General features: G+C 40.8%; 2 protein-coding genes across 3 annotated transcripts in view; one reads left to right on the top strand and one right to left on the bottom strand.

Moving 5' to 3' along the window:
* The window catches only part of CDKL1 (cyclin dependent kinase like 1), a 43,672-nt gene extending 29,258 nt beyond the window's left edge, over positions 1-14,414 (top strand). Inside the window, exons 5-10 of one of the 2 annotated variants that reach the window (XM_063440441.1) lie at positions 4,241-4,441; positions 4,983-5,065; positions 5,202-5,258; positions 6,215-6,370; positions 8,415-8,519; positions 11,845-14,414. In XM_063440441.1, the coding sequence (XP_063296511.1) occupies positions 4,241-4,441; positions 4,983-5,065; positions 5,202-5,258; positions 6,215-6,370; positions 8,415-8,519; positions 11,845-11,952 (710 nt within the window). In that variant the 3' untranslated portion in view covers positions 11,953-14,414. The remainder of the gene's footprint in view (positions 1-4,240; positions 4,442-4,982; positions 5,066-5,201; positions 5,259-6,214; positions 6,371-8,414; positions 8,520-11,844) is intronic. The other variant, XM_063440442.1, reaches the window with a different exon arrangement.
* A 3,872-nt stretch (positions 14,415-18,286) lies between these two features.
* DMAC2L (distal membrane arm assembly component 2 like) overlaps positions 18,287-24,817 on the bottom strand; it is a 28,734-nt gene continuing 22,203 nt past the window's right edge. Inside the window, exons 3-5 of the mRNA XM_063438986.1 lie at positions 23,462-23,670; positions 20,631-20,802; positions 18,287-18,457 (exon numbers count right to left, since the gene is read on the bottom strand). Coding sequence (XP_063295056.1) covers positions 18,343-18,457; positions 20,631-20,802; positions 23,462-23,670 — 496 coding nt within the window. The 3' untranslated portion in view covers positions 18,287-18,342. The remainder of the gene's footprint in view (positions 18,458-20,630; positions 20,803-23,461; positions 23,671-24,817) is intronic.

The following is a 24,817-nucleotide window of genomic DNA, read 5'->3' as shown; positions in this document are numbered from 1 at the left end:
TTACAAGACCCGGCCGTGGTGGAAACGGTCCGTCAAGAATTATCCGATTATTTTCTCCGGAACGCAACCCCAGACCTCCGACCAGCTACGGTCTGGGCCGCCCACAAAGCGGTTATCAGGGGAATTTTTATCAGAGAAGCGACGGTAAAAAAGAAACGTAAATTGCAACTACTGTCCTCCCTTCTAGAGGCCCTGGGTCGTGCGGAAGAGAAACATAAGTCAGCCCCGTCGTCTATCACATTGGCGGACGTACAGAAAGTGCGTATGTCAGTGCGAGAGTTACTCTTGGACGACACAGCCAGGGCAGTGGTTTGGACTAAGAGGACATTCTACGAAAAGTCTAACAAAATGGACACGTTGTTAGCTAGATCCCTCCGCCCGAGACAGGGTCACTTTCATATCACGAGCATCAAAGACGCTGCAGGTAAGCGTTGTACGGATCCCACGGATATCGTGTCGGTATTCACAGCATATTACTCCAACTTATATAACCATTCTGGAGTAGTAGACGGGGAACGACAACAGCGTGAGATCGGGGAAGCAAGAGCTTTCCTTGATCGATTGGCCTTACCAAAACTAGAGGGCGGCGATGTACTTTCCTTGGGGGCTCAAATCACGGCCGACGAAATAGACGCGGCAATTTCGTCCTTGAAGGGCAATAAAGCCTCAGGCCCGGATGGCTTTGAGGGTGGTTATTACAAGTTGTTCCGAGAGGAACTGGTACCGCATCTTGAGACGTTGTTTAACGACTTGATGAATGGGGGTGTTCCGGACAGAGACATGTCGCTGGCCGACGTAATCCTGATACCAAAGCCGGGCAGAGACGACTCACTCCCTGAGAATTATAGACCGATCTCATTGATAAACCACGACTCTAAAATTCTAGCCAAGATTTTAGCGACCCGCCTGAACCCCTATTTAAATCGGCTGATCCATCCGGACCAGGTGGGTTTCATCCCTGGTAGACAGCTATACGAAAACACTCGACGTAACATTGACCTTCTCTGGCGGCAAGCACAGAGGAAAGTCCCCACATTGGTCCTGTCACTTGACGCAGAGAAGGCTTTCGATAGGGTTAAGTGGCCATACCTATTCGAGGTCCTACAACACTCTGGCCTCCCGCCTACGTTTATTACTGCAATTCGGGCATTATATACGGATGTCCGGGCTCGGGTCCGTATAGCGGGCTCCAAGGCTATACCGTTTGCCTTGGGCAATGGGACTAGACAGGGTTGCCCCTTGTCACCGCTGCTCTTTGCTTTGTCACTGGAACCTCTATTACAACAGGTGAGATGCACTGATGAAATTCACGGTATCTCGGTGGGGGACCAGAGATATGTTGTGTCTGCGTTCGCCGACGATGTTCTGCTGACTCTGACGGAACCGACGGAGTCAATGGACGCGCTGGCAGTAGTCCTAGAGACATACGGTGAAATGGCTGGATACAAGGTGAATCTGCCTAAGTCGTGCGCCTTACCTATAAGTATGAGTGAGTCTGATATCGCTCGAATAGGAAATAACCACAATATTCGTATTGAAAGGCATCACATTAAATACCTGGGGATACACCTGACGGCAGACCCCGCCCAGCTATTTCAGCAGAATTACACTCCCATGATTCGCACTCTTATCTCGGATATGGAACGATGGCAGGATAAACCAATCTCCTGGATTGGCATAATCCACTCGGTAAAAATGAATATCCTCCCCAGAATTTTATTCCTGTTCCAGGCTCTCCCAGTTCGACTCACCAAGTCTGATTTGGGCCCGCTTCAACAAGCCACAGGGAAATTTATCTGGCAAAACAGGAAGCATAGAGTTTCCCGTAATATCCTCTATAGAACAAAATCTAGGGGGGGGCTAGGATTGCCAAATTTCTATTTTTACTACTTAGCGGCCCAACTCGCGCAGATAGCGTATTGGCACACCCCTCCAGATGAACGGAGATGGGTTGACCTTGAGTCATCCCTAATGGGACCTGATAAGCCACAATTCCTTATGTGGGTTCCTCGTGAACATAGACCGACAACACGAATTGAATGCCCGGCCATAGCAAATTCGATGAAGATATGGGACATTGCATCGGTCAAATACGGGTTGTCCTCTCGGACATCCCCATTGACCCCTTACCTCAGAAACAAAGCTTTCCCCCCTGGACTATACGCCAGGGACTTCATAGGAATAGAGGGAACGGGTGTCCAACGTCTTTGCCAGCTCTATGAAGGAGGGTCACTGCTTCAGTTTGAGGATTTAATGGCCAGGGCAGAGCAATAAATCTAGTGCGTTGCAAACGCTTACCTTCTTCGAGGCTATGTGCCTTAGGGCACAGTTCCCGAGGAGCCTTATAACAGCTTTATATGCACAAATGAGCACCTCCACGTCGGAATGGGGGGACCTTACGTACATAGCCCAGTGGGAGGCGGATCTTGGTGAAGAGTTAGAGGGGGTGGATTGGCAGGAGATATGGGAAGCTGCCGCAGCCTCGTCTATTTGTGTTTCAATACAGGAGCAAGCATATAAGACCATGTTCAGGTGGTATACCACCCCGGTGCAGTTGTGCAGGATGAACAGAATACCCACTGATTTATGCTGGAGAGGCTGCGGTCACAAGGGGACTTACCTACACATGTGGTGGGAATGCCCTCGGATCACGCCACTCTGGAAGGAAGTGGCGAACTTACTGAAGGATATCTTCGGTAGGGAGATAGACCTGGACCCATGGGTCTTCCTTCTGGCCAGACCTCTTGAGGGCTGGACCAGGACGGAACTGAAATTGCTGAATAATGTAAACCTGGCGGCGAGGCGGACAATGGCCCAGGTATGGCTTCAACCTTCCCCCCCCCCCCCTCTTCTTAAGGTAATACAAAAGATTAAGGATACGTTCCTTATGGATAAACTCACAGCGAAGGTCAGAGGCACGACGGCGAGGTTTGATAGAGTGTGGGCACCATGGATAGACAGTGGCGCGGGTGATTAGGTAAAAAGGAAGGGGGACCCGGACCACCGCTCTCATTTCTTCCAACACCTATGGGGGAACCGGACGCTTACGTATCAGGTTCCCTTAAAGGAGAATGATTTGGGATCCCCTTCCTGTGCTTCTAGAGGAGGGTAAGACTCTATCGGCTGGCACTGAGGTCGGGTGACTACTCCTATCTTGAGTGACTACATCTCCACCTACCCCCTCCCCCCCCCCCCCCACCCTCCCCTTTGACGATCTTTCCAAACTTCTCCTCACCCCCGGTTTTCTTGTTTGTATTGTCCTCTGTCCTTTCATTTCTCTACTTTTTATTCTTTGAATGGCTTTCAATGCTAATTCTATCTCTACCGTGGCTGGATTTTGGTCCTACTGGATAGGGATCGGTATCACCCAGTACTATTCTTAGACATGCGCAATTATATCATTTAGTATCCCCTCGGACAGGGTTGTATAGAGGCCCTGTGTAATGTGCACCTGCCAGAGATGGGATCTTATATACATGTGTACCGGAGAGATATATCATGTACCGCAGCCATTCTTGTTCTCTTTAAATTTTATGTTATTGGAAAATTGGAGAGACACCGCGCTCATACACGGACACTTCAAGACCAGTGTGCCTAATGTATCTACGATGCCAAGAATAACACACGATCTGTTTTGAATAATTGGCTCAAGGCTTACGCTGGATCGTACCAAAGACTATACCATTGTGATGTTTTACACTGTGTATTGTGATGTTGGTGTTTCACCTTGTTATAAATAAAGAATTAAAAAAAAAAAAAAAAACCTCTAAATATGATCATAATGCCACATACAGTATTATGCAGTTAAATAAGGAACAAACAAAATGTAGCTACTGTCTGAGAGGAATTACTAGCTGCATAGACATTTTACTTAAGAGAAAAAAATTAGAAAGATTGATGACTTATAAAAAAAACAAAAAACCTGTATTTTGCAACCAATGTTCATTTTTTTGCTAGTTATTTAAGCGTTTTAAAATGCAACACGTGTGGCACACATTCTAGGTTGGCTGCCATCTGCAAAAAAATATACCAGAGGGTTTTCCGGAAAGCATGCTTTGACTGTAAACTTTGATTCATGTATATACAGAGATTTTGAGTGCTGCACACATCATAAACCTCATTCTATCTAGGTTTATGTTGCATACTGTTATATTTTCAATAGGACACATTTGTGTTCTGCTTATGATTATTGGTGTGAAGATCCATTCAGTTTTACAGGACTTTATTCTTGACGTTACAGCTGGACCTTCTGACTATTACACGGATTACGTGGCTACTCGATGGTACCGCTCTCCAGAGCTGCTGGTTGGAGACACGCAGTATGGTCCCCCAGTGGACGTTTGGGCTATTGGTTGCGTCTTTGCCGAACTATTATCTGGAGTTCCCCTGTGGCCTGGGAAATCTGACGTAGATCAACTGTACCTTATTAGGCAAAGCCTGGGTGGGTAACCTTGAATAACTTATGGATGGCTAACATGATAAACATAGATTGTGACGGCAGATAAGAACCATTCGGCCCATCTAGTCTGCCGAATTCTCGAAATGCTTTCATCAGTCCCTGGCCCTATCTTATATCTAGGATAGCCTTATGCCTATACCACGCATGCTTGAACTACCTCCTCTCGTTTTGGTAGTTTTTCGTCTTTTAAATGTGCTCTCCTCCTTTACTGTGTGTATTCCCTTTGTGTATTTAAATGTTTCTATCATGTCGCATGTCTCGTCTTTCCTCCAAGCTATAAATCTGTTCAGTTTTTTCCTAGCATTATCATTTGTAAAATGCATTATTTTATAGTTTATTTCTCGTGCTTTTAATGGTACAACTAATAAGGCAAACCCGTGAGTGGCAGGTCTAAATATCACTTGCAAATATGTAGTTGGCTAAGTATGTTTATATAATATATAGTGTAACCTTAAACTATGCAGAATAATACTAGCTTACCGTAATTAAATATATATATATTTATAATTTTCTCTGGCTTCAGGTGACCTGATTCCCAGACACCAGCAGGTATTCAGTACAAACCAGTTCTTCAGTGGTGTCAGCATCCCAGATCCACAAAACATGGTAAGCACGTGTGTGTTGTCTTTGTGTTTTTTTTGTTTTCTCTACACATTATGGATGTGTAGTGCAGACATATACATTTATCATTTCTGCACTAGTACAGAATGAAGAGATGACGACGTGTATTTTTATTTTGCAGGAACCTCTGGAGTCAAAATTCCCAAATATTCCTCCTCTTGCAATGGGCCTGATGAAGGTAATAAGTTATTCTAAGTAACCTTAACTTTTAATGAATGTAAAAGACTGTACATAGATATAGATATACAGTATATAGCTCTACAAGTGAGAGTCGCATATTCCATACTTCAATTGATCAGCTCAAATGTGTATTAAATGGAAACTTTGTTCACACAAATTTAAATTTCTTGCGTATCTAATTGTAAAAAAAGTGCATTTACTAGAATGTGCGCAAATAGTACCTATGCCCTAAAACTTACCATTCATTAGCTGCAGACACAGCCTATGCAGTAAATAAAGGTCCAAGGTTTGGCCTACACTTATTTCCTTACTAGAGATGGTCATTGTCCAGTCAAATTCTCAAAAACAAGCACTGAGGATATATATTTTAAGCCCAAAGCTTATCGTAGAGATTGGTGGTTTTGTAGAGCTTCGGGGATTTGTATAAAAAAATACTAAATAATAAATTAACCATATTTTATAGCTGCATTAGGTAACGTTCCATTTTTACATATTCATTTTTTGTTGTCCATTATTTTTATGTATTATGCGTAAGCTGTTTAGTTCAAGTAGAGACGCGTTTCACTTGGAGATAATACATCACCAACAACAGCAACAGGAAGGAGTGGACACGCTTATCTATGATGGCTTTCTTTACAACCGAATTAATGTGATTCTGTTTGCTGTAGATAAGACATTAATAACTTCTTTTGTTCTTGCCTTGAAAGCTGCAATCTTATCCTGGGATCGGTTTGAAAGTTGCAAATCTAATCTTGGGATCAGTTTGACATTAAAAGTCCTATAATATTTCGTTTTAAAGCCAAAGTATTTTACACATCTAATCACATTTTCGTGATATGTAGTATATGGTGTAATTGTCTATTTCTATATACACACCCAACAACTTAAGAAAGCTATGTAACCAAAAGTCTGTAATTACAATGTATGTGATTGCACTTGTTTCTGGACCCACAGGGCTGTCTCCATATGAACCCTGCGGAGAGGCTTACATGCCAACAGTTACTGGAGCACCCTTACTTCGACAGCATCCGAGATGACGGTGAATCCGGAAAGGATTCTGACAGAGTGAGCAGGAAGCAGGCACGACTGCACAGAAAACATTTCCCAGGGGTACGTAAAATTGTTTTACAAAAAATCTTAATTATTAATTAAAAATTAATTTTAGAATCTTTGTGTGTGTTAAAAAGTGTCTTCATTTAAATCAAGGAGTAGTTGTATTTCCCATATTACTTCCTGAGCGATGGGATGTGCGTGTCCCAAATGTGCCTCTGAGCTACAGATTTGGTGTCCCTGTGGGATTTGGGAGTTTGCTTAGGGTGCATTTGTGCCTTTGATGTCTAGATAATGTAGATTTCACTGTGCACTGTGTCTAATCAGCTAGAAACACTCGTAAGCCACCTGAATGACCCAACTGCTGATCTTGGGGACACCTTCTTTATCTATTTGAAAAAAAACTTTACTTTTTTTTCCTCGAGATTCTGGCCACAATAAAAGCAATACAATCTTTTCATTGGACCGAAAAGAAGAAAAAATGTAAATTTTGAAATTCGCGAAGTGGTTTCATAGTTTTGTCTTGAAGAAAATGTATAGATGCAGTGTTGAGGGTAAAGAACATCTTTACTGATGCTTTATACAGAGGTTCAGAATGTCCATCATTTGATTTAGTGCCAAAATGAGGTCTCAAGTGGAGAGATTGGAATTCATTGTAGGACTAATTCTTAAAATGAACCTGTCATTCCCATATTAACTTTAAATATACCAGCTCCTAAGATAGTAATATTTTAAAGGACATTACATTACTATATATACATTTGCTAGCCTAGATTAAATGTTTTACTTAAACTTAAATTGTGTGTTACACAACAAGTACACTTTAATGAAGATTCAAATCCAAACATTTTCAGATAATCTGCTTTTAATAAAATTGCAGAGAGACGCTATTTTAGCTTTCAAGGATAAAGGGTTGAGCCCAAAAGATAGTGTGTGTTATAAGTAATTAAGAAACTGAAGTATAGAAATAGACTCAATATTCATGGGATTGCACCATGTTAGAAAAAGTTTGGATAGTAGATTGGGCAGATCTGGCAGCCGGAGAGGGGTTGTACTAACATACCTGACCACTGAGGATAACACAGTCTCTAATTCTTTTTATCACGAGTTTTAAAATCAAAGGTAGTAGAGGAAATACGTATGTAGATCTTAAAACCAGATGGACTGTCTAGAAGAGAGTAAAATAAGTATTTTTCTATCTTTTTGTTGAGGTGTTTAAAGAGACACTCTAAGAACCAAAACAACTTTACCTTGATTTAACTCCTAAATGGCAGATAACTGATAAAAGAGGCTAGATTTGCATGTGTTATACACCAAAACTACTTTAAGCTAAAGTTGTTGTGTTGCTTAGAGCATCCCTTTAATCCTAAACACTGGAACTAGTCTACCCCATTTTTATATGATTTGATGAACCATTCACCTGGTAAAATATAATTTTGCAAATTTTGCAAAATGATAGTTCATTTGATATGAACTGCTGAGATACCCACAACGTGCTTTTCTGACCATTAAAAAAAAATAAAGAAAAAAAATCTGACCGCTCCTTCTGCCTTCATAGCATCATATGACTGGCTATCTTTAGATATTTGACTTGTTTTCGCACAATGTCTCTCTGGTGTCTTATTGCTTCCATGAGCTTAAGGTAGTTTACGGAGAAGCAAACTTCTATCGTAGAACAATTGCTGTTTGAGTACAGTGTTCCTAACTGATTGCCTTAAATTTGAGACTTTTGTCTGTTTAGACAGATATCCAATTTAGATTTCATGACGCTCCTAAATGCAGTCTTCTTGGCATGAGCCGCCACTTTAGAAATGTTTCTATCTTGAAACCTAAAAACAATTGTATATTCTCTGAACAGACCACATGTGGCATGGAACCTACAGTATCACAGGCGAGTATCATTAAGCCAAGTAGCAACATGGCGTGTCAAAATTATACATGGTATCTTGAAGATGTAATGCTTTTTTTGTGGTTGTCCAAGATTAGGCCTAAGAAGGTGGTCTCTTGAGATGTTGGAAAGATGTTGACAGGAAACGTTAACTTCTTGTGCCATGTTCAGCAAATCATTCAAGTATGGTATTATTTGTATATCTTTCTTCATCAGGAAGCTGGCTACCACTGCCATGACTTTGGTAAACACTCTTGGTGCCAGCAAAGGGCAGAAAGACAGAGCTTTGAATTGACAGCCCATAAGTACTACCAGATAAAGGTACTGTTAGACTGGGATATGAAAGTATGCATATGCAGTTCAGCATCAGAAGAAAATCTGAAGATGGTTTATAGCGCCTGGCTTCATTGCTTGAGCTTTAAGGCTTTTCCACCTGCTGCATGGTCTTGCAGCAGGTGGAAAAGCGTGATGATTGCCTTTAAAATCCCAAGAGCTGCTTGGACATGTAGTCTTCTCTGGTAGTGAGTTAAAGATGCTGCCAAAACATTATTTTTCTTACATTCAGATGCTGCAGAGGATCCTCTTGGATGCAGCATCTGCTGTCCATCTATTTAGTCCCAGGACTGATAGGGCTGGCTGTGACAAAACAGAGGCTCTCAATTGTTGTATCAAATAAGAACAGATCTGCCTCTTTTTGTCTGGCTACCATAGACACAGATGTGCTGAACGCACCAATGATACAGATGCAGTTCTAGAATGTCATAGATTTTTAGATGCCTCACAGACCCCTTTTGAATGAGCCTTCTGATTTGCGATCCATGGGATCTGATGCTTCTTCTGGTGGTATGGTCACCCACATCATCATTTGTGATGCTTTTTGTAGTGGTTCATCCATGGCCATAAGCAAAAGGAAGCCTTTTGGAGGACTATATCAAGACTTTATTTGCATATCATCATTTTATTTTATTTTACCCACTTTATGTATACCTCTCTGACGAGCCAAGTCGGGCGAAACGCGCACATCAGGGGCTTCTCACACGCTGTCTCTAACCAGGGAATGACAGCAACTCTATCTGTCCTCTTTCTATTTAGATTTTACCCTAGCATGGGAAGACTTAGGAGCCCATGAAGGCACGGGGAATGAGTAGGTAGTGTGGAGTTTACCTAGCCCTCTCCTGTACCACTCTATATCATTATTCATCAGACTGTATTTGCAGGGGATTACTTTAGGTACCCTCGAAGACACGGGGGTGAATTGTCACTGTGGAGTTTACCATACCAGCATTTCTATCATCTTTATCTTTCCTGCTATAACTACTTCCACTGTTATAATTGTGTGTGCTAGCTTCAGGTCCCATCAGTTAACTACAGCTCGTACCTGATATTTCACAATTAAGATCGTTCCATTAGAATCTTAGTATGCTATTAGATTACCTACTATCCGCATTACTATTAATTACGGCACAAACTATCAGACGCCGTTATTATTATGTCAGTCTCTAACAGTATTTAGCATTCATACGCTTGTAGTTCTGGCGGCTTTATATGCAGTGATACCTAGTATTCAACGCTTGCAAGCTCTTATTGCTATGTATGCATAACTGCACTACCACCGATAGACATCACCTTCACTACACCTAACCACCTACATGTTAGGACTCGTAGTTTTTATACCGATGGCTACTGACAATTTTCTTTCGCCAAAAGCATTCATACCCTTTAGCCTATACGGTCCTATAAAGCAAGATTGGCTTTACTGACTATCAATACATGCTTAGACTTGCAGTCTCCATATCACTATTTCAGCTTCAAAAGTGAAATTCTTTGCGATCTTTGACAAGTATCTAGCAATCATTTGCTTGCACTATTTGCCACCCTGACATTTTTCCTGCACTCCATCTACTCCCCCATTACCACATTAGCCTATGTCTTCCCATTAGCACAGACGTGTGCTGGTATTTATTACCCTTATAACCTTAGGACAGTAGAATTAATTTTGCAGTTGACTATACTGCTTTAACGTATTCATCTATTTGATACATTCATCGCATTACTCTGAGACACATAGAATAATATTGGATACATGTATCAATCATATTGGAACTTAACTGATGCATGCATCTTTAGTAGACCAGTTTTGTGTCTCATTGATACATGTATCATTAGAACATTTTGTATTTATTTATTATTATTATTTTTGTTTTTCTCCTACTGTACTTTGGTTGAGTACTTTTAGATTTATTGGTATTTTCTTTATACTATTTAGTATTCAATAAATTATTTTTTTATTTTCTGACCCTTGGTCTTTTTAACTCGTGCTCCAGACTTTCATATATTATTTGTGGTTATGATGTAGCACAGGCACTCGTTGCCTTCTCCCAATATTCTCTTGGTACACTATTTCTCAAACTCTTTGCCTTTTTCTATTAGGGGTTACCCCCCTGTCTTTAGTGTACCTTATTTGGCTGTATTTAGTTAGTTTCCACTTTATGTATATTTTTATTCTCCACTACTTTGTTACTGCAACTTGTATTAGCCACACTCTGTGTAAGCTGGGCATATTTTTGTCCTGTATGCTAAAGTTTACTTTTATCAGCCCTACTCCATATATCTGGCTTATTTACCGGTTTTAGTCACCTATATGCATACATCAAATTACTTTTTTCCGTGTGCTTTTACGACTTCTCCTACGCCTGACACTTCAAGACGGAGGTAGATCCATCCAGTTTTTGGAAGTGTCAATCCTCCTGCAGGGAATTGGCTCAATCCATGGAAGATCCTGCAGTCTTGCGGGATCCTCCATAGACAATGCTGTACTCTTGCACAGTGGCGTCGGTACCTGGTGCTGAAGAGGAATATGATGGCAACGCCCACAAGGGACAGGTTTAGTTAAGCAGAACTCTGCTTTACCTGCCTCCCCTGGTCACTGGCCCCCCAGCAGCAATGTCAACATCGGGGGTCTTTGCGAATTCTGCAAAGTCCCCAGACTGTGGCAGTGCCACTTTTTTTTTTTTTTAATTCTTTATTTTTGTCATGTTTTGAATTGAACGGGGTGTTGAGAAAGAGAGTTAGTACGAAGGATAGGGGGAGTAGGAGTGATAGGGGAGAGAACCTGTTTGCCACGGTGTACGTCACAGTCCGTTTGGTTTGTTGCGTCTCCGTGGGTTTAGGGGGTCTTTGTTACGTTCCGGAAGTATCTATCCAGTTGATGGCAGTGCCACTTTAAAGCTCACGATTTGGATAATCGAAAAATACGTTTTAAAAACATGTGCTAACTATTATAGTTGACTAGCCTTTTTTTTCCCCTTTCTTTCCTATTATCTGCTTCCATGTTTCCAAAGAGTATTCTGCAGAGCAATATTCCGTGTGTGTGCAAATATTCCCCCCCATCTAAACTCTAGGGGCTTATTCACTAAACACTGGATTATAACATGTCACGCAGTCAAGAGATATAATCTAATCCTGATTTTTTTTTCTTTCCCTACCCCCATCCCACAACCATTTCCGCCTCAATTTTGCAATTGAAATTCAGTTGTCTTTTCACTGTTTAATGAATAAATAATTTACTCCTAATTTATGTAAAAAAACAACATGCTTTCTTGTGTATAATTAATTCTGTTTCCCGTCTCTGTTTTCCCATCTCCAGCTGCAGCATCTCCCACAGCTCACAAGTAGCAACATTTTGCCAGCTTTGGAAAGCAAGAAATACTATTCAAACACCAGAAAATTCAACTATCGTTTCCCCAACATATAGACGGGGCAAAAGGGCATCGAGAGACTAGTTAAATATTTATTGTTCTTGGAACTCGGTGGCAGGAATTTGTTAGCGGAAAATGAGATGCACGCGTAAACAGCAACTTGGCCTTTGAAAGTTATTTATAGTTTCCAGCAGTTTAGATGCAAATAAACCTTGCAGCCACTTTATCTGCAATGAGGCAGAAAACGTTTGTGCTTTTTAATTAAAATATGGACATTTTCATTACGTTGCAACAACTCACCCTTTTTCTTCCTGCAGCAAACTCACAACAGGCAACTGATTGAAGAAAAAAAAAAAAGTTTATACATGGCCTTGATTATCCCTGCAGCTATTAGATGTGTCCAGCTAGCTTTGTGGGAACAGTCCACGCTTCTTATAGTGCTCCCTCAATGTAAGTGGTCAAAGTGTTTTCGAACAGTTTGACCTATTACCTGGGACATGCCAACCACCGCTCCCTGTCTTTCCTCTTACACTGTAGAGCGCAGGAAGATCATACTAGGACCTAATGTTAGCTCTCCAGAACGAAGCTCTGCAATGCATGGCAAACTCATTAGCTAAGAATGTCCGTTGATTGCTCTTGGCCAATGCATTAAGCCCTGCACTGCCTGGCTTAGCTCTGGTAAAGAGCTTCTGGCTCCGTAAGCAGCACCTGGCGGACCCAGGTAATAAGGGAAACCATTTTAAAATGGCCTGGCTACCTACATTGGAGTAAGCCAGGGCACTCCTGGCACCATAAACACTGTAGCGAGCTGTAGTGGTTATGGTGTGCTGAGTGTTAATTTATAGGTCTATTCTATACGTCAATATAAACAGACATTTATTCACTACATTGAAAATTCTAAGTGAATTTCAAATTGAAAACCAGAGTAGCTCAACTGAAAGCAGAGTGGACTTGACCTTAAATTTGAAATTTACCTTAAATTCTCACTTTATTGAAGACCTTTGTTAGCAGCACATTATTCTGATGTGTTGTTTTTACTCTGCAGGGGGGTGGGGGGGATAAGATTTTTGTAATGTGACTGTTGGGATTTTACTAAATTGGGTATTCATGAAAATTGGCGAAGGATAGTCTCCCCTGCAGGGTGCAGCCGTAGGTAAGTATAACTACTCTCCACTGCATTCTAGGCCTTAATGTCACCGTATATTTTTGGAAAGACCCCCAAAGGAGACAGAGACACTTTAGAGCAGGACTGCAGAAAAATAAATAAAGGTATAATAGTTCTCCGGCTGTCCTATGACTGTTATAGTTGCAGTTAAAAATGGGGGTAAGTGTGTAGTACATTTGGACGAGTACTGGAAAAGAATGAAAAATGCTTACAGGGTTATTCACTAAACTGTGAATTGTCAAGAAATGCTCATGGTATTTCAAATTGTGGGCCAAAACAGGCAACATTCAAAAAACATCTCCAATCTACTGTTTTCTAATTGTGGCTATTTAAGACTAGAATTGTAAGATTTTGTTAATTCCCTGTAGCTCTTGATTTAATAAATAATCATCCTAGCCCTTTTATATCCATTGGTGGTGTCTAAATGTCTGATCAGTGGCCTGAACTAGATGTATGAATGATCTTCACCTCAGCCTGACGATTTCAATTATCGAACGAAGGCGGAGAATTAAAGGCCAGGATTTAGGGCTAATCTCTAAAAGTGCAGCAAAACATGCAGGTTAAAATATGTTAAAAAAGCAGTACTGGAAACATTATGCAACTCTGCAATCTTTTAAGGTCTGCTACCTTGGCCGAAGTTGTCAATACCATTTCCATTCCTAACAGTTTCCTGTTTAGTGAATAAAACCAAAAGTATTCTTTTGTGAATGTCTGAATCTCTGGCTGGGAATGGGAGTGTTTTCACTCAAGACCGCCAACCACGTGGGAACAGGGGAGGTGCTGGTGGGAGCCTATTGGAACCCAGGCGGTAGTGGTTATGGTGCTTGGTTCGTTCATTCTAAGCGAATCTGCCATGCTTCATAAAGGTTTACCAGATCCACGAAGGCAGGGCTGCCAAATAGTTAGATCCCCATATGTTGTAGAACTAGAAGTCTCATGATGCTTTGTCATTATAAAGGCATGCAAAGCATCATGGGTGTTGTAGTTCTACCGCATCTGGGGATCTACCTATTGGGCAGCCTTGCACTGATTTAATAGGCAGAACAAGAAAAGTGATTTGTTCCAATATATGATGGAAGATAATTAAACACGGCAGTTCATCTGGTTTTACATTCACTGACTTCTTGCCTACAGTCTGTGAATTTTACATTTAGATCACTGTTTATGTACTGCTCATCAGCCTGAAACGTTGTGTGTGTCCAGAAACAAAACATGGTAGATCTGGCAATTCTAGATGTTTTAATGTGCTACGCCTTGCGTTTGATGTATTTATTTATTTACTTTATCAGCATTGGTTGAATAGGCAGCTGCACATATTTTCTTTCACCCAGCATCCTTCTGTGTTCTGTCTCCCAGCGAAGCATTCTGGGGCAGATTGTAGAAGAATGCCAGGCTAGCTATTTCTGTGTAGCTACCCTGAGCCTGACATTTTAACATGATCTGAACCAAAATCTCACGTGTTCTGTTTGTTTATTAAAGGAGCACTATACCCAGCACAGCATACGTTGCCAATTTTGTCCAAGTTTGGAAGGCATTCCTTTACGGAGCGTATCAGCCGATGTACAAACCCAATGTATACTGTCCAAAAATTTAAAATGCTAATTAATTGGAACTTCCACATAAGTAATAGTGGACAGAGAAAGCCTTGGTTACAGGCATTATACAAACATTTTGAAGAATAAAACAAGTTAAAATGTTACAGTGAAGCAAATTGTTTACACATATTTTATCGGGTATTATTAATAGACCTGTGTGCACAATCACATTTTCCTACTTTAACCAGGTGAATTACAACACATTTAATGGAAATTGGCTTATTTTTGTTTTGTATAGTATGCTTTTTAATAAAAATGTATTTAGTATTTCCTGCTGGTCACATAATTGGTTAAATATGTCTGTCGCATCTACAACAACCATCCGTTCCAAACATCCACTTTGAACAAGATTGAATTTGTATGATTTTTATTTTTTTTTGTGTAGAAATGTGCATGTAAAATGTAAGCATTTAAATCATATTTTTTATTGTACTTTCATATCCATTTTATAACCTGTATAATGGAATGTGTATAATCCATAAGCAATTTTTGTGACATTTACCATATAATGGTAATAAAATCTTAAATAAAAAATTAAAATGACTAAATGTTTGATTACATTTCTTTTTGTACGCAACATGAATATCTCGGTAAACAGTAAAATATTTGTTCTGCTTAGTATGGTCGGCCTCTTAGGCAAACAAAAGATAGCTTTATGAACCAGGTGGGTTAAACCAGATCCTTCCTGCTCCCACTAATTAACAAGTCGGCAAAAGAGTGTGTGGTCTTAAAGCGTCTGTCACCAAATATAAACTATAACAGAAGTCTAATAAATTCAGAGTACACAGTGGAAGGTATGAAGTCATTTATATGACATCCTTGTAAATTACATAAGTCTCATTAAAAGAGCCCATAGTTATTATCTTTTATTATCTATGATTTTGGAAGTCTGCTTTGGATAACAGATGGATAATTAAACATACTCTTTTTATTTTTATTTTTTTATATTCTTTATTTTTCGTGCAATAGGATTTACAAACAGGCCTGCGATGCCACGACAGCAGGAACAGGCGTATCAAGGCACATAACATCATGTCAATTTTAAGTTGCACATTTTTTGTTTTTCTCCAACAGGATATATACTCATGGTCTACAGTGAAAGAGTATGCATAGTGGCAATTGTAGTAAACTTGTACATGTAAGACAGACGAGTGTAACTTTTGCCATCATAGGAATAACAATAGTAAGATCAATAAGACATATTAGGTTGAATTGGGGCAGCGTAGAGACTATATTGTGTTGATAAACTCATAGAGTACAAGCAGTTATATGGTTAATGATATAAAGTAATATTCAGCAAAAAGCTAGCCCCTGTATTAAGCATGCTGAGTAAGCCCGGAAGCTGTTTATGCTGTACATTGTTTTACGAATAGCTAATGTTGGCTGAGCGGTGGATGTATATGAGCGTCCCTGGGCGATCCAAGGTACAGTATGTACTAGTAAACCTTCACTATGCCTGGGTCTGAGGCTCTCTCACTACATGGCTCCTATGTTTCTAACAGCGTAGGACCTATACCCTCCGCCGATAGCCTGGTGGCCATGCAAACATGAATAGGGTATTCGATGCTCTTATAAACTCTGATGGGGGGGGAAATAGTGTAGGTACATACACTGGGTGGCTTAAAGACTATTGAATGTGCCACCTGGTGTGTTATTTTAGGTAGCTCTATGCAGTAAAGGAGTCATGCTAGGTTAGGCATGCTCAGAGTGACTGGAATATAGGCGATGGTGAAAACCTGGTGTATGATACAAGATAAGAAAAAAAGAACTCCTGCCACCTGTGTTTCCCTCTCATGGCTTCACTAAACATTTGAAAATAATAATAAACCTGCAAACAGGGATGACATTTTTCTGATTATCGGCTCAGGAGTCCCGAGTGGCTTAGGTAGCTGTATAAAAAGCTCCCACTCAGAGACGGCCTTGTGCCCCAGGAGGTGAGACCAGTGTCAACCTACTCCCCTGCTCGGGAAGAGGTGATGATCGCCGGGGGGTGCCACAGGGAGACAAGTATTATGTGAGCGTCCCAATGTAGTGCTGGAGCTCACGTGTCCCCATGGGTCTCCAGTGTGGTATGCGCCATCTTGAGGGGGTGAGCAAGTCCCTGTCCCCAGTCTCCTCATGCTGGGTAGGTCTTGATTGGTTGCGGACTTTGCTGTTGGGTACTTGGGCTCTGGTTGTGGTGAGCCGTGGTTCCTTGGCCTCCGCCGTGTAGGAAGTGGAGCTCTCCGCCTCTGCAGCTTACCCCGGGTTCTGGAAGGCGGCATGCGCCGATGTCTACTCTTTGGTGGAATTGGTGCCTCCGAGGTCTGTGGATATGTCGGCTGAGTATGTTGTTGTCTGGCCTCGAGTGTTGCCCAGAATTTGGCGAAAATGTCGTCTAGTTTGCTTATGGTTGTTGTGTAGTAGGCCTCGGCTGGACCTCCGGACGTGCTCGCCGCCATTTTGTAAGCCATGTGGTGTCTCTGCTTGCAGCTATCCGGGCTGTGTGATAGCGGTATGTCTGAAACACTCTTAAAGTGGCATTCCACTGCCCAAAAAAAAGATAAATTTAAAAAAAACTATTTTGATATATATATACTCCTAATGAAAACACTCTTGAGGTTAGCTTAAAGGACCACTATAGTGCCAGGAATCCAAACTCGTTTTCCTGGCACTATGGTGTTAATAGGTCTCCACCCCCCCCCCCCTCATGGCCCTCCTCCCGCCGGGCTCTAGGGGGAGGAAGGGGTTAAATGCTTACCTTTCTCCAGCGCCGGGCGCTGGGGACTCTCCTTCCTCTTCCGCCGAATGTGCATGCGCGGCAATAGCCGCGCGCGCATTCAGTCAGTCCATAGGAAAGTATTCTCAATGCTTTCCTATGGACGCTGGTGTCTTCTCACTGTAAAAATCACAGTGAGAAGCGCCTCTAGCTGCTGTCAGTGAGACAGCCACTAGAGGCTGGATTAACCCATAGGTAAACATAGCAGTTTCTCTGAAACTGCTATGTTTACAGCAGTCAGGGTTAACCCTAGATGGACCTGGCACCCAGACCACTTCATTGAGCTGAAGTGGTCTGGGTGCCTATAGTGGTCCTTTAACTGAGCTAAACAACCAGGGTGTAACCTGAACAGTTATCTGACTGACAACTGGGGGTGGGGGAGAGGGAAGGGTAACAAGGTTACATTTCAAAAGTGCCCAAGTAAAAAGATTTAAAAAATGTACACACTTTTTTTATATATAAAAAGCATTCTAGCAAGCTGAAGCGCATTATGTGCTTTTGGAGTGTTCCTTTAATCTACCACTTCAAACCCAATTTCTGCCCACACCCTACCAATCTAAGGCTGAGACATAATTCATACAATGATATTCTTTATCAGTCATAGTATGTCAACAGGTAGTTCTTTACCTACACACTGGCAAAGCCTTGTGGGAGTTTAGTTTAATAGTGAGAGTGGTTACCTCTGGTCCTGGGTTGTCACCACTGCAAAGATGCCCGCTTTTTTCCATTTACACATTACACATTTTTAGTATGCTCAGCCCTCCCATTGCATACCGCTGAGCTGTGTCAGGTAACAGGATTTTTCCTTTATAAAGGACAAAATAATTGGTTTTGAGGGTACTTCCTTATACCTAAGCATCATAATGAAAGCATTGATATAATCCAGGTTTATTTAATATGTATGAATGGAGAAAGCAGATAATTAGTTTCAGTCCAGATCTAACTCTAGGTTTAGTGAAGGCTTGTCTTTCTGAAGCAATTCTACCGTGAGCTCCTTCTGCCGGATCCCTGGAAGATCACTCAAGAATAAATATTCCAGATTCCTACAACGTAAAAGAAGAAAATGATCTCAACGATTTTTTTTTTTTTTTTTAAAAACAACCAAATGGCTTTCTTAAATTTCTATAAATCCAGAAAGATAGTTAAACAGATACATTATTGGGGTCCCTCATTAATCTAGCAATTGAGATCTGATCATGAAAATTAATTACAGACCAAAATTGCCAGTAAAATAAATCTGGAGGTATTTTTTTTAATTCCAATTTGGCTAGTTGGGCCTAATACTTGCAATTCCTACACAGTCGCTAGTTTAGTGAACAATCACCTACCTACATGTTGTCCTTCAACAATTACACACAACTAATCTCTAGCAAATAGACTGGAAGAAAGGAGATTTAGCCTAGGGCAAAGGAAATGTTTTTTTTATTTTTTTTACAACAAGAACAATAAGGATGTGGAATTCTCTGCCTGAAGAGGTGGTTTTATCAGAGTATGTTCGTATGTTTTAACAGCAATTGGATGAATACTTGCAAAAACATAATATTCAAGGAGATCATTTTTAAATTGTGGGGTAATGGCTTCTTGATCCAAGGATAAATCTGACTGCCATTCTGGGGTCAAGAAGGAATTTTTTCCTAGTTTGTTGCAAAATTGGAAGTGCTTCAAACTGAGTTTTTTGCCTTCTTTTGGATCAACAACAAAAACAGATGTGAGGAAGGCTGAACGTGATGGACGCATGTCTCTTTTCAGCTATGTAAATGTGTATGTAAGATAAAACCACTTGGACATGGGATAACCATTTTATTTTTAAAATATCATCTAATCCAAACATTTTCTAGCCGCTCATCTCGCGTGATAATAGCAAAATAAATGCTACTAGTAAGTGAATTTGACAAGTAAGGAAAAAGTCTCTAAGTCATATTTGCTTTCACTTCTGGTATATTGGACTTAATTTACATTTTCACTTTGAATTCTCACTTTAGTAAATAACTCTTTGTGACATATCGCAGGGTGGTGTAAACCTACGGACTATGGCCTTAATTTAATAATCGTTCCAAATGATTCAATAGTGTGAGAAAAAATTTACAACTGATTTCTCTAGAAAACTTCCCATAGATTTTAATGGTGATTTCAGTAGATTAATGGGAAAGCGTTTTCTAACAGTATTGAATTAATTGGAAAGCTGAGAAAATCGAGGTCGATATTAGCACTATATATGGGTTCAAAGTCCATTCTTTTCAAACCAGTTCTCATTACCACTATCAAGCTTATTCACTAAATTGAAAACTCATTTCTGCTTCTAGTTTTGGCTACTTTAGCCTGAAATTTGAAATTCACTTTGAATTCTCACTTTCAATAAAAAGTACTGTACAGCTGCTCTACACTGTCAGACTGTGCGATTCCCCAGTCAGTAGAAGATCAGGACAGCACTAGAATGTTGAAACTTTATTTCCACGAGTTCTACTTAGCACATCTTAGAATTTCCTATTACCTGCTGCTATGCACCTATTTCCCTGCCTATTTTACTCCTAAACCTGTTGTAAAGATCCTCCATGATATAAAATCAGACAACCAGTATTTAACAAAATGTGCCATAAATGTATGTGTTTGAATAAAATAATTGTGCAGTAGCTGGTTTAGTGGTTCCCAACCTGTTTATCGAGGCACACTAAGAGTTTAGGATTTGCCCGTATCTCCAGTGGTACATACTTGGGAAATTGTTAAATCATAGACTGTTGGTGTGCCTTCAGGACTGGGTTGGGATCCAATGGCTTATTTCAAACTCTCCTTACCGTCCCTTTAAAATGCATCCTTACCGTCCCTTTAAAATGCATCCTTACTGTCGGTCCCTTTAAAATGCATCCTTACCGTCCCTTTAAAATGCATCCTTACCGTCCCTTTAAAAGGCAACAAATACTCTTAGGGATATTCACAAAAAATTGGATTCATATTTTAAGCTAAATTTACTGAATTTGAAAAACTCTCCATGTAAGCTATATTATCATTTCACCTATTTTTGCCTAACATTTAATATCCAGTGAATTTCAAATTTAAGGTCAAAATTGCTGAAATGGGAAAATTCTGTAATTCAGCAATGCATTCAGTTTAGCTACTCTGGACAAACTTAAATTCACTTTGAATTCTTATTTTTAGTAAAAAACCCTGCCTGTGTGCTGATATATATTTATATAATATTAGTAGATATGGCTGACCAACCTGAGAGAATGGAGCGCTATGATCCCTTTGTCGCTGACGTTCCCGCAGGATATTATTTCCAGCCTCCTGAGACTTTCTTGCAAGGTATCAGTCTTGCTGATTCTCTCCAGGCAGGCATCCTCAATGTAAATACACTTACACAGCTTGATCTCCTCCAAGTGCTTCAGCCCATCTGAAAAGGACAGCAGTTTCTCTATGAAACCTTGTCAAGGAGTAGGAGATCTACCTTATCTACACAGAGTACCTACCTACCATATGAAACTCACACCTTACAAAAAATCACTTTGTCTATAAACAGTTCAAGTTCGGCCTGTAAGATAAAACTAACATGTCCACTGTGATAACGTCTTGAGGGTAATACTGCAAAAATGCTATTAAAATAATGAAGGTCTACAGCATTAATGCCTAACTATAAGCACCGCAGAATCAAGCAGTGTATAGAGAATCACCAGGGTAACCAATGCCAAAGGAAGGAACTTAATGTAGTGGTGAAGCCTATCAGTGGGATTAAGATGTAGGTTCTACTGTTTGCAACTCATTAGGCCAACCGTGGCTGGTGTCTTAGTGGGCTGCTAATGACTATCTATATAGCCTGGGTCATGCTTTTAGGGAAACCACTAAACAAGCGAATCACGGTTGCTTCAGCTTAGCAGAGCCATTGCGGAGGACAGAGAATAAGGGAGAAAAAGTCATCATTATCTTGAAAGCAGGGAGAGATATAACACTAAATTCAGTTGTGTTTATTTACTAAGCTGTGGGGAACTCATTGCATACTGAAATAGAAAAAAAAGCGGATATTGAAACATTCTTTAACTCAGATATTTTGGTGTAAAATTTTGCAGCGAACAACCCAGAATGAACCATTGGGAAAGTCAGCAGGACCGGCTGAATAATTACTAACAAGAAGGAAGCAACTTTTCAACATAGACGAGATGGTATAACACAGGGCTTGACAAATTCGTTTGGAATCTAGGAGCCAGCTAAAAAATGTGGGAGCCAGTCATTTTCAACGAGAAAAATGCAATTCTTAAAGGGACACTATAGTCACCAAAACCACCACAGCTTGAATTAGTTGTTCTGGTTTCTACAGCCTGTCCTTGCAGGCTTTTCAGTGTAGACACTGCCTTTTCAGCAAAAACACCTCTAGTGACAGTCACTCAGACGGCTACTAGAGAGTCCTGGGTCACTGCTGCACCACTCTGCATGGAGGCGCTGACTGTTCCTCATAGAGATTCACTAATTCAATGCATCCCTATGAGGAGATGCGGACTGGCACATTTGCTGCGCATGCACAAAATCCTCCCAATGCTTTCCTAAGGGAAAGCACTGGCTTAGCTGAGATCACAAAGATTGCTAATCTCAGCCATTAAGGTGGTACCAGTCGCAGCGAAAACGGCACGGCGTGAAAAAAAAAAAAAAAGGTGAGTAAAAACACCTTTATCATGCGATTGGAGGGGGCAGGTACCTAAACGCGCGTGCACACACACTCACTCACTCTGACAGGCTCTTATAGACACACACACACACACACTCACTCTGACAGGCTCACACTCACTCACTCAGAGTCACACACTCACATTTTTGTATTAATTGAAACCCACTCAGCCTCCCTACCTTTGGGTCTTTCCCTATGGTCGAGTGGGGCTGCTCTCTTCCTACAGCTCCTCTCTGCTCCCTGTGGTGATGCCGGGGCCGGAGTGACATCATATTCCGGCTCCCGGCATCATTAAACAGCGCAAGGGGCAGAGAGGAGCTGCAGTAAGAGTACTGCTCCCTCAGCCGGTCGCCTACTTGCTTCAAAGCTCCCTCGGCAGCCTCATTAAAGAGCTGCCAGATCATGTGTAACAAACTATAACAGAGAAAACTCCATGGTATGTCATCTTGGGCACATTGATTGATAACTATACAAACACTAAGTTCAAAATCAAAGTTAAATATGCTTTATGAGCCATGGGCTGAGATCAGGAGAGCAGGGTAGAGAATTGCAAACACCTTCATTTTTTTTCTGCTAAGTTCGTCAATCCACCAAATGCTTTTACCCAACTCTCAAAAGTAGGAATTTCTAAATCTACTCAGCCCTTATTGGATGACCTTGCTTGCACCAACATGTTTTTTCCAGACACCAGACCTATGGGGAAATCCCTGAACAAACGGTCCTGAAGGGAAGTCAATCAACCGACCATTTAACTGCTCTCCCTCGTCCAACTCTTTCCTCAAGTCTGGTCACCAATACTGCCCCTATACCTGAAAGCTCTATAGAAATGCTATATATTCTAAGCTGGAATCCATTTGGATACATTGGACCTGTTTGTGTACACCATGAGTCTGTTTGGCCAAAGCGATCATCACTTCTTGAACTGAACCTAATTTGTCACAATTACTTGTATAAGTACAAATTGCAGATTACATTGGGGCTATATAAATAAAAATGATCTTGGGCTGCCCAATTTTCCTCTCATCCTGCTTCCAATATAATGTCTGATAGGTTACTTTTCCATTTAATAGTTTTGTATTAGTGTCTGTGTAACAAGGAAGGAGTTACACTGGCATGCTCTGTTATATTACGTATTACAGCATACTGCAATATAATTATCGCCCAACATGTTCCAATAAAGGTCAAAGTAATGGGTAATTACTAAATGGGTACATCAATTACTTTGTGTAATTAAAATACTTGCTCTGCTTCTAGTTAAACCAATATTATTTAATGTGATTATAAAGTCAACAACAGATACACAGCACGCCTCACACATACTATGGGTTCCAAATCGTGCAATATGGTTTTGTAATAACTGCAGGTGAATGCATTATAGATAGAAAACTTTCCTTACCCAAGTAATCAAACCCGCTGTACATGATGCAAGAGTCAGTGGCATCAATTGCTTGTATCTTGTATTTTCCCAACGGTCCTGACGGAAGTCCGTTGTAGTCATGTTGCCATTTATCAAATCCCTGATAGCGTACCTTGGCCCCGCAGCGCAGAAGCCATTCGGAGGCTGCTCTGTCTGGACCAAAATCTTTTATGCGTTCATAGTCAACCCTGATAACATAAAGACACATTGCACATATTTGGATAATAGTAATCAATTAAGCAATCAGGACTACATTTCCCTTGATGCTTTGCTCTGTCAGACATGTAATTCCATTTCTACCCAACTCTATACTCATCTCGATCACAAAGATTTCTGAGGTAATTACTGGAATCACTAAATACTATTACTACACAATACCAAATAAAACTATGAATTAATAACGCTACCCAACTGCACATTTTGCCAAGGAAGCTTCTTAAGTGTAAAATTCTACCTGAGTTTGGGTCATAAGAAAAATGTCAGCCCTATAAGGTAAATGTATTCAAAGGGTGATCTTCTTTTCCAATTGGGGGAATTAAAGGGGCAATAAACAAAAAGTGTTGTGGTGAATTTTGCATCAAGAGTTCCATGGCACCTTCCTAGTGTAAGAAGGTAATCTAATTTTGAATGGTTTTACACTTTCCTGTATCTAATGGGCAAACGCGGTCTCTACTAATTTTTCGTAATATCAACAAAATGTTGCAGTATTTATGGTTCTAAGAGTGCCAAAGTCACACTCTTTGGAGTAGCATTAATGTCAGTGAAGCTTTTGATCACACATTGTCCATAACTGTTGCCTTTAAAGATCATCCAAGTCATCTGACGGCAAAATCTGAGCAGCAGGTATTTGTAACCGGCACTTCCCATAATGCCGAGCCAGGCTTATTCTGACATGACATCACAGGGCTGCTCAAAAGAGAAGCCACCAGTCTGGTTCAGTACAAGTGCAGGTCAAATTAGTCCATGTCCATGGTGGATATCCCACCCCAGCTCAGCAGTGAAACAGCATATATGTGCAGGGCAAATAATTGCAGTATCACCAAAATGTAAAGGGTTCCCTCTCTTGCACCGTGCAGTAGGCTACAGCCTGGCACATAAGAGGTTAACGGCCTGGAAGAGCAGGTGTTATACAAGACAGGCGGGAGGCATGTGCAAGAATATGGCAACTTTTAATCTCTCATATCCCTAATTACTAACTGTGCTCTCAAGTGTAACTGTGTTTATCTGCTGTTGCTCTGTATCCCGGATTAAGTTTAGTGATTATAGACAGAGCCTGAATAAGACACAGATTTTATTACCTGCGCTCTCCAGATAACAGGCACGGGGTGTCTTATT

Source organism: Pelobates fuscus, chromosome 13 (assembly GCF_036172605.1).
Source record: "Pelobates fuscus isolate aPelFus1 chromosome 13, aPelFus1.pri, whole genome shotgun sequence".
In the NCBI taxonomy this organism is placed as follows: Eukaryota; Metazoa; Chordata; class Amphibia; order Anura; family Pelobatidae; genus Pelobates; species Pelobates fuscus.
This window is presented reverse-complemented; position numbering and strand designations above follow the sequence as displayed.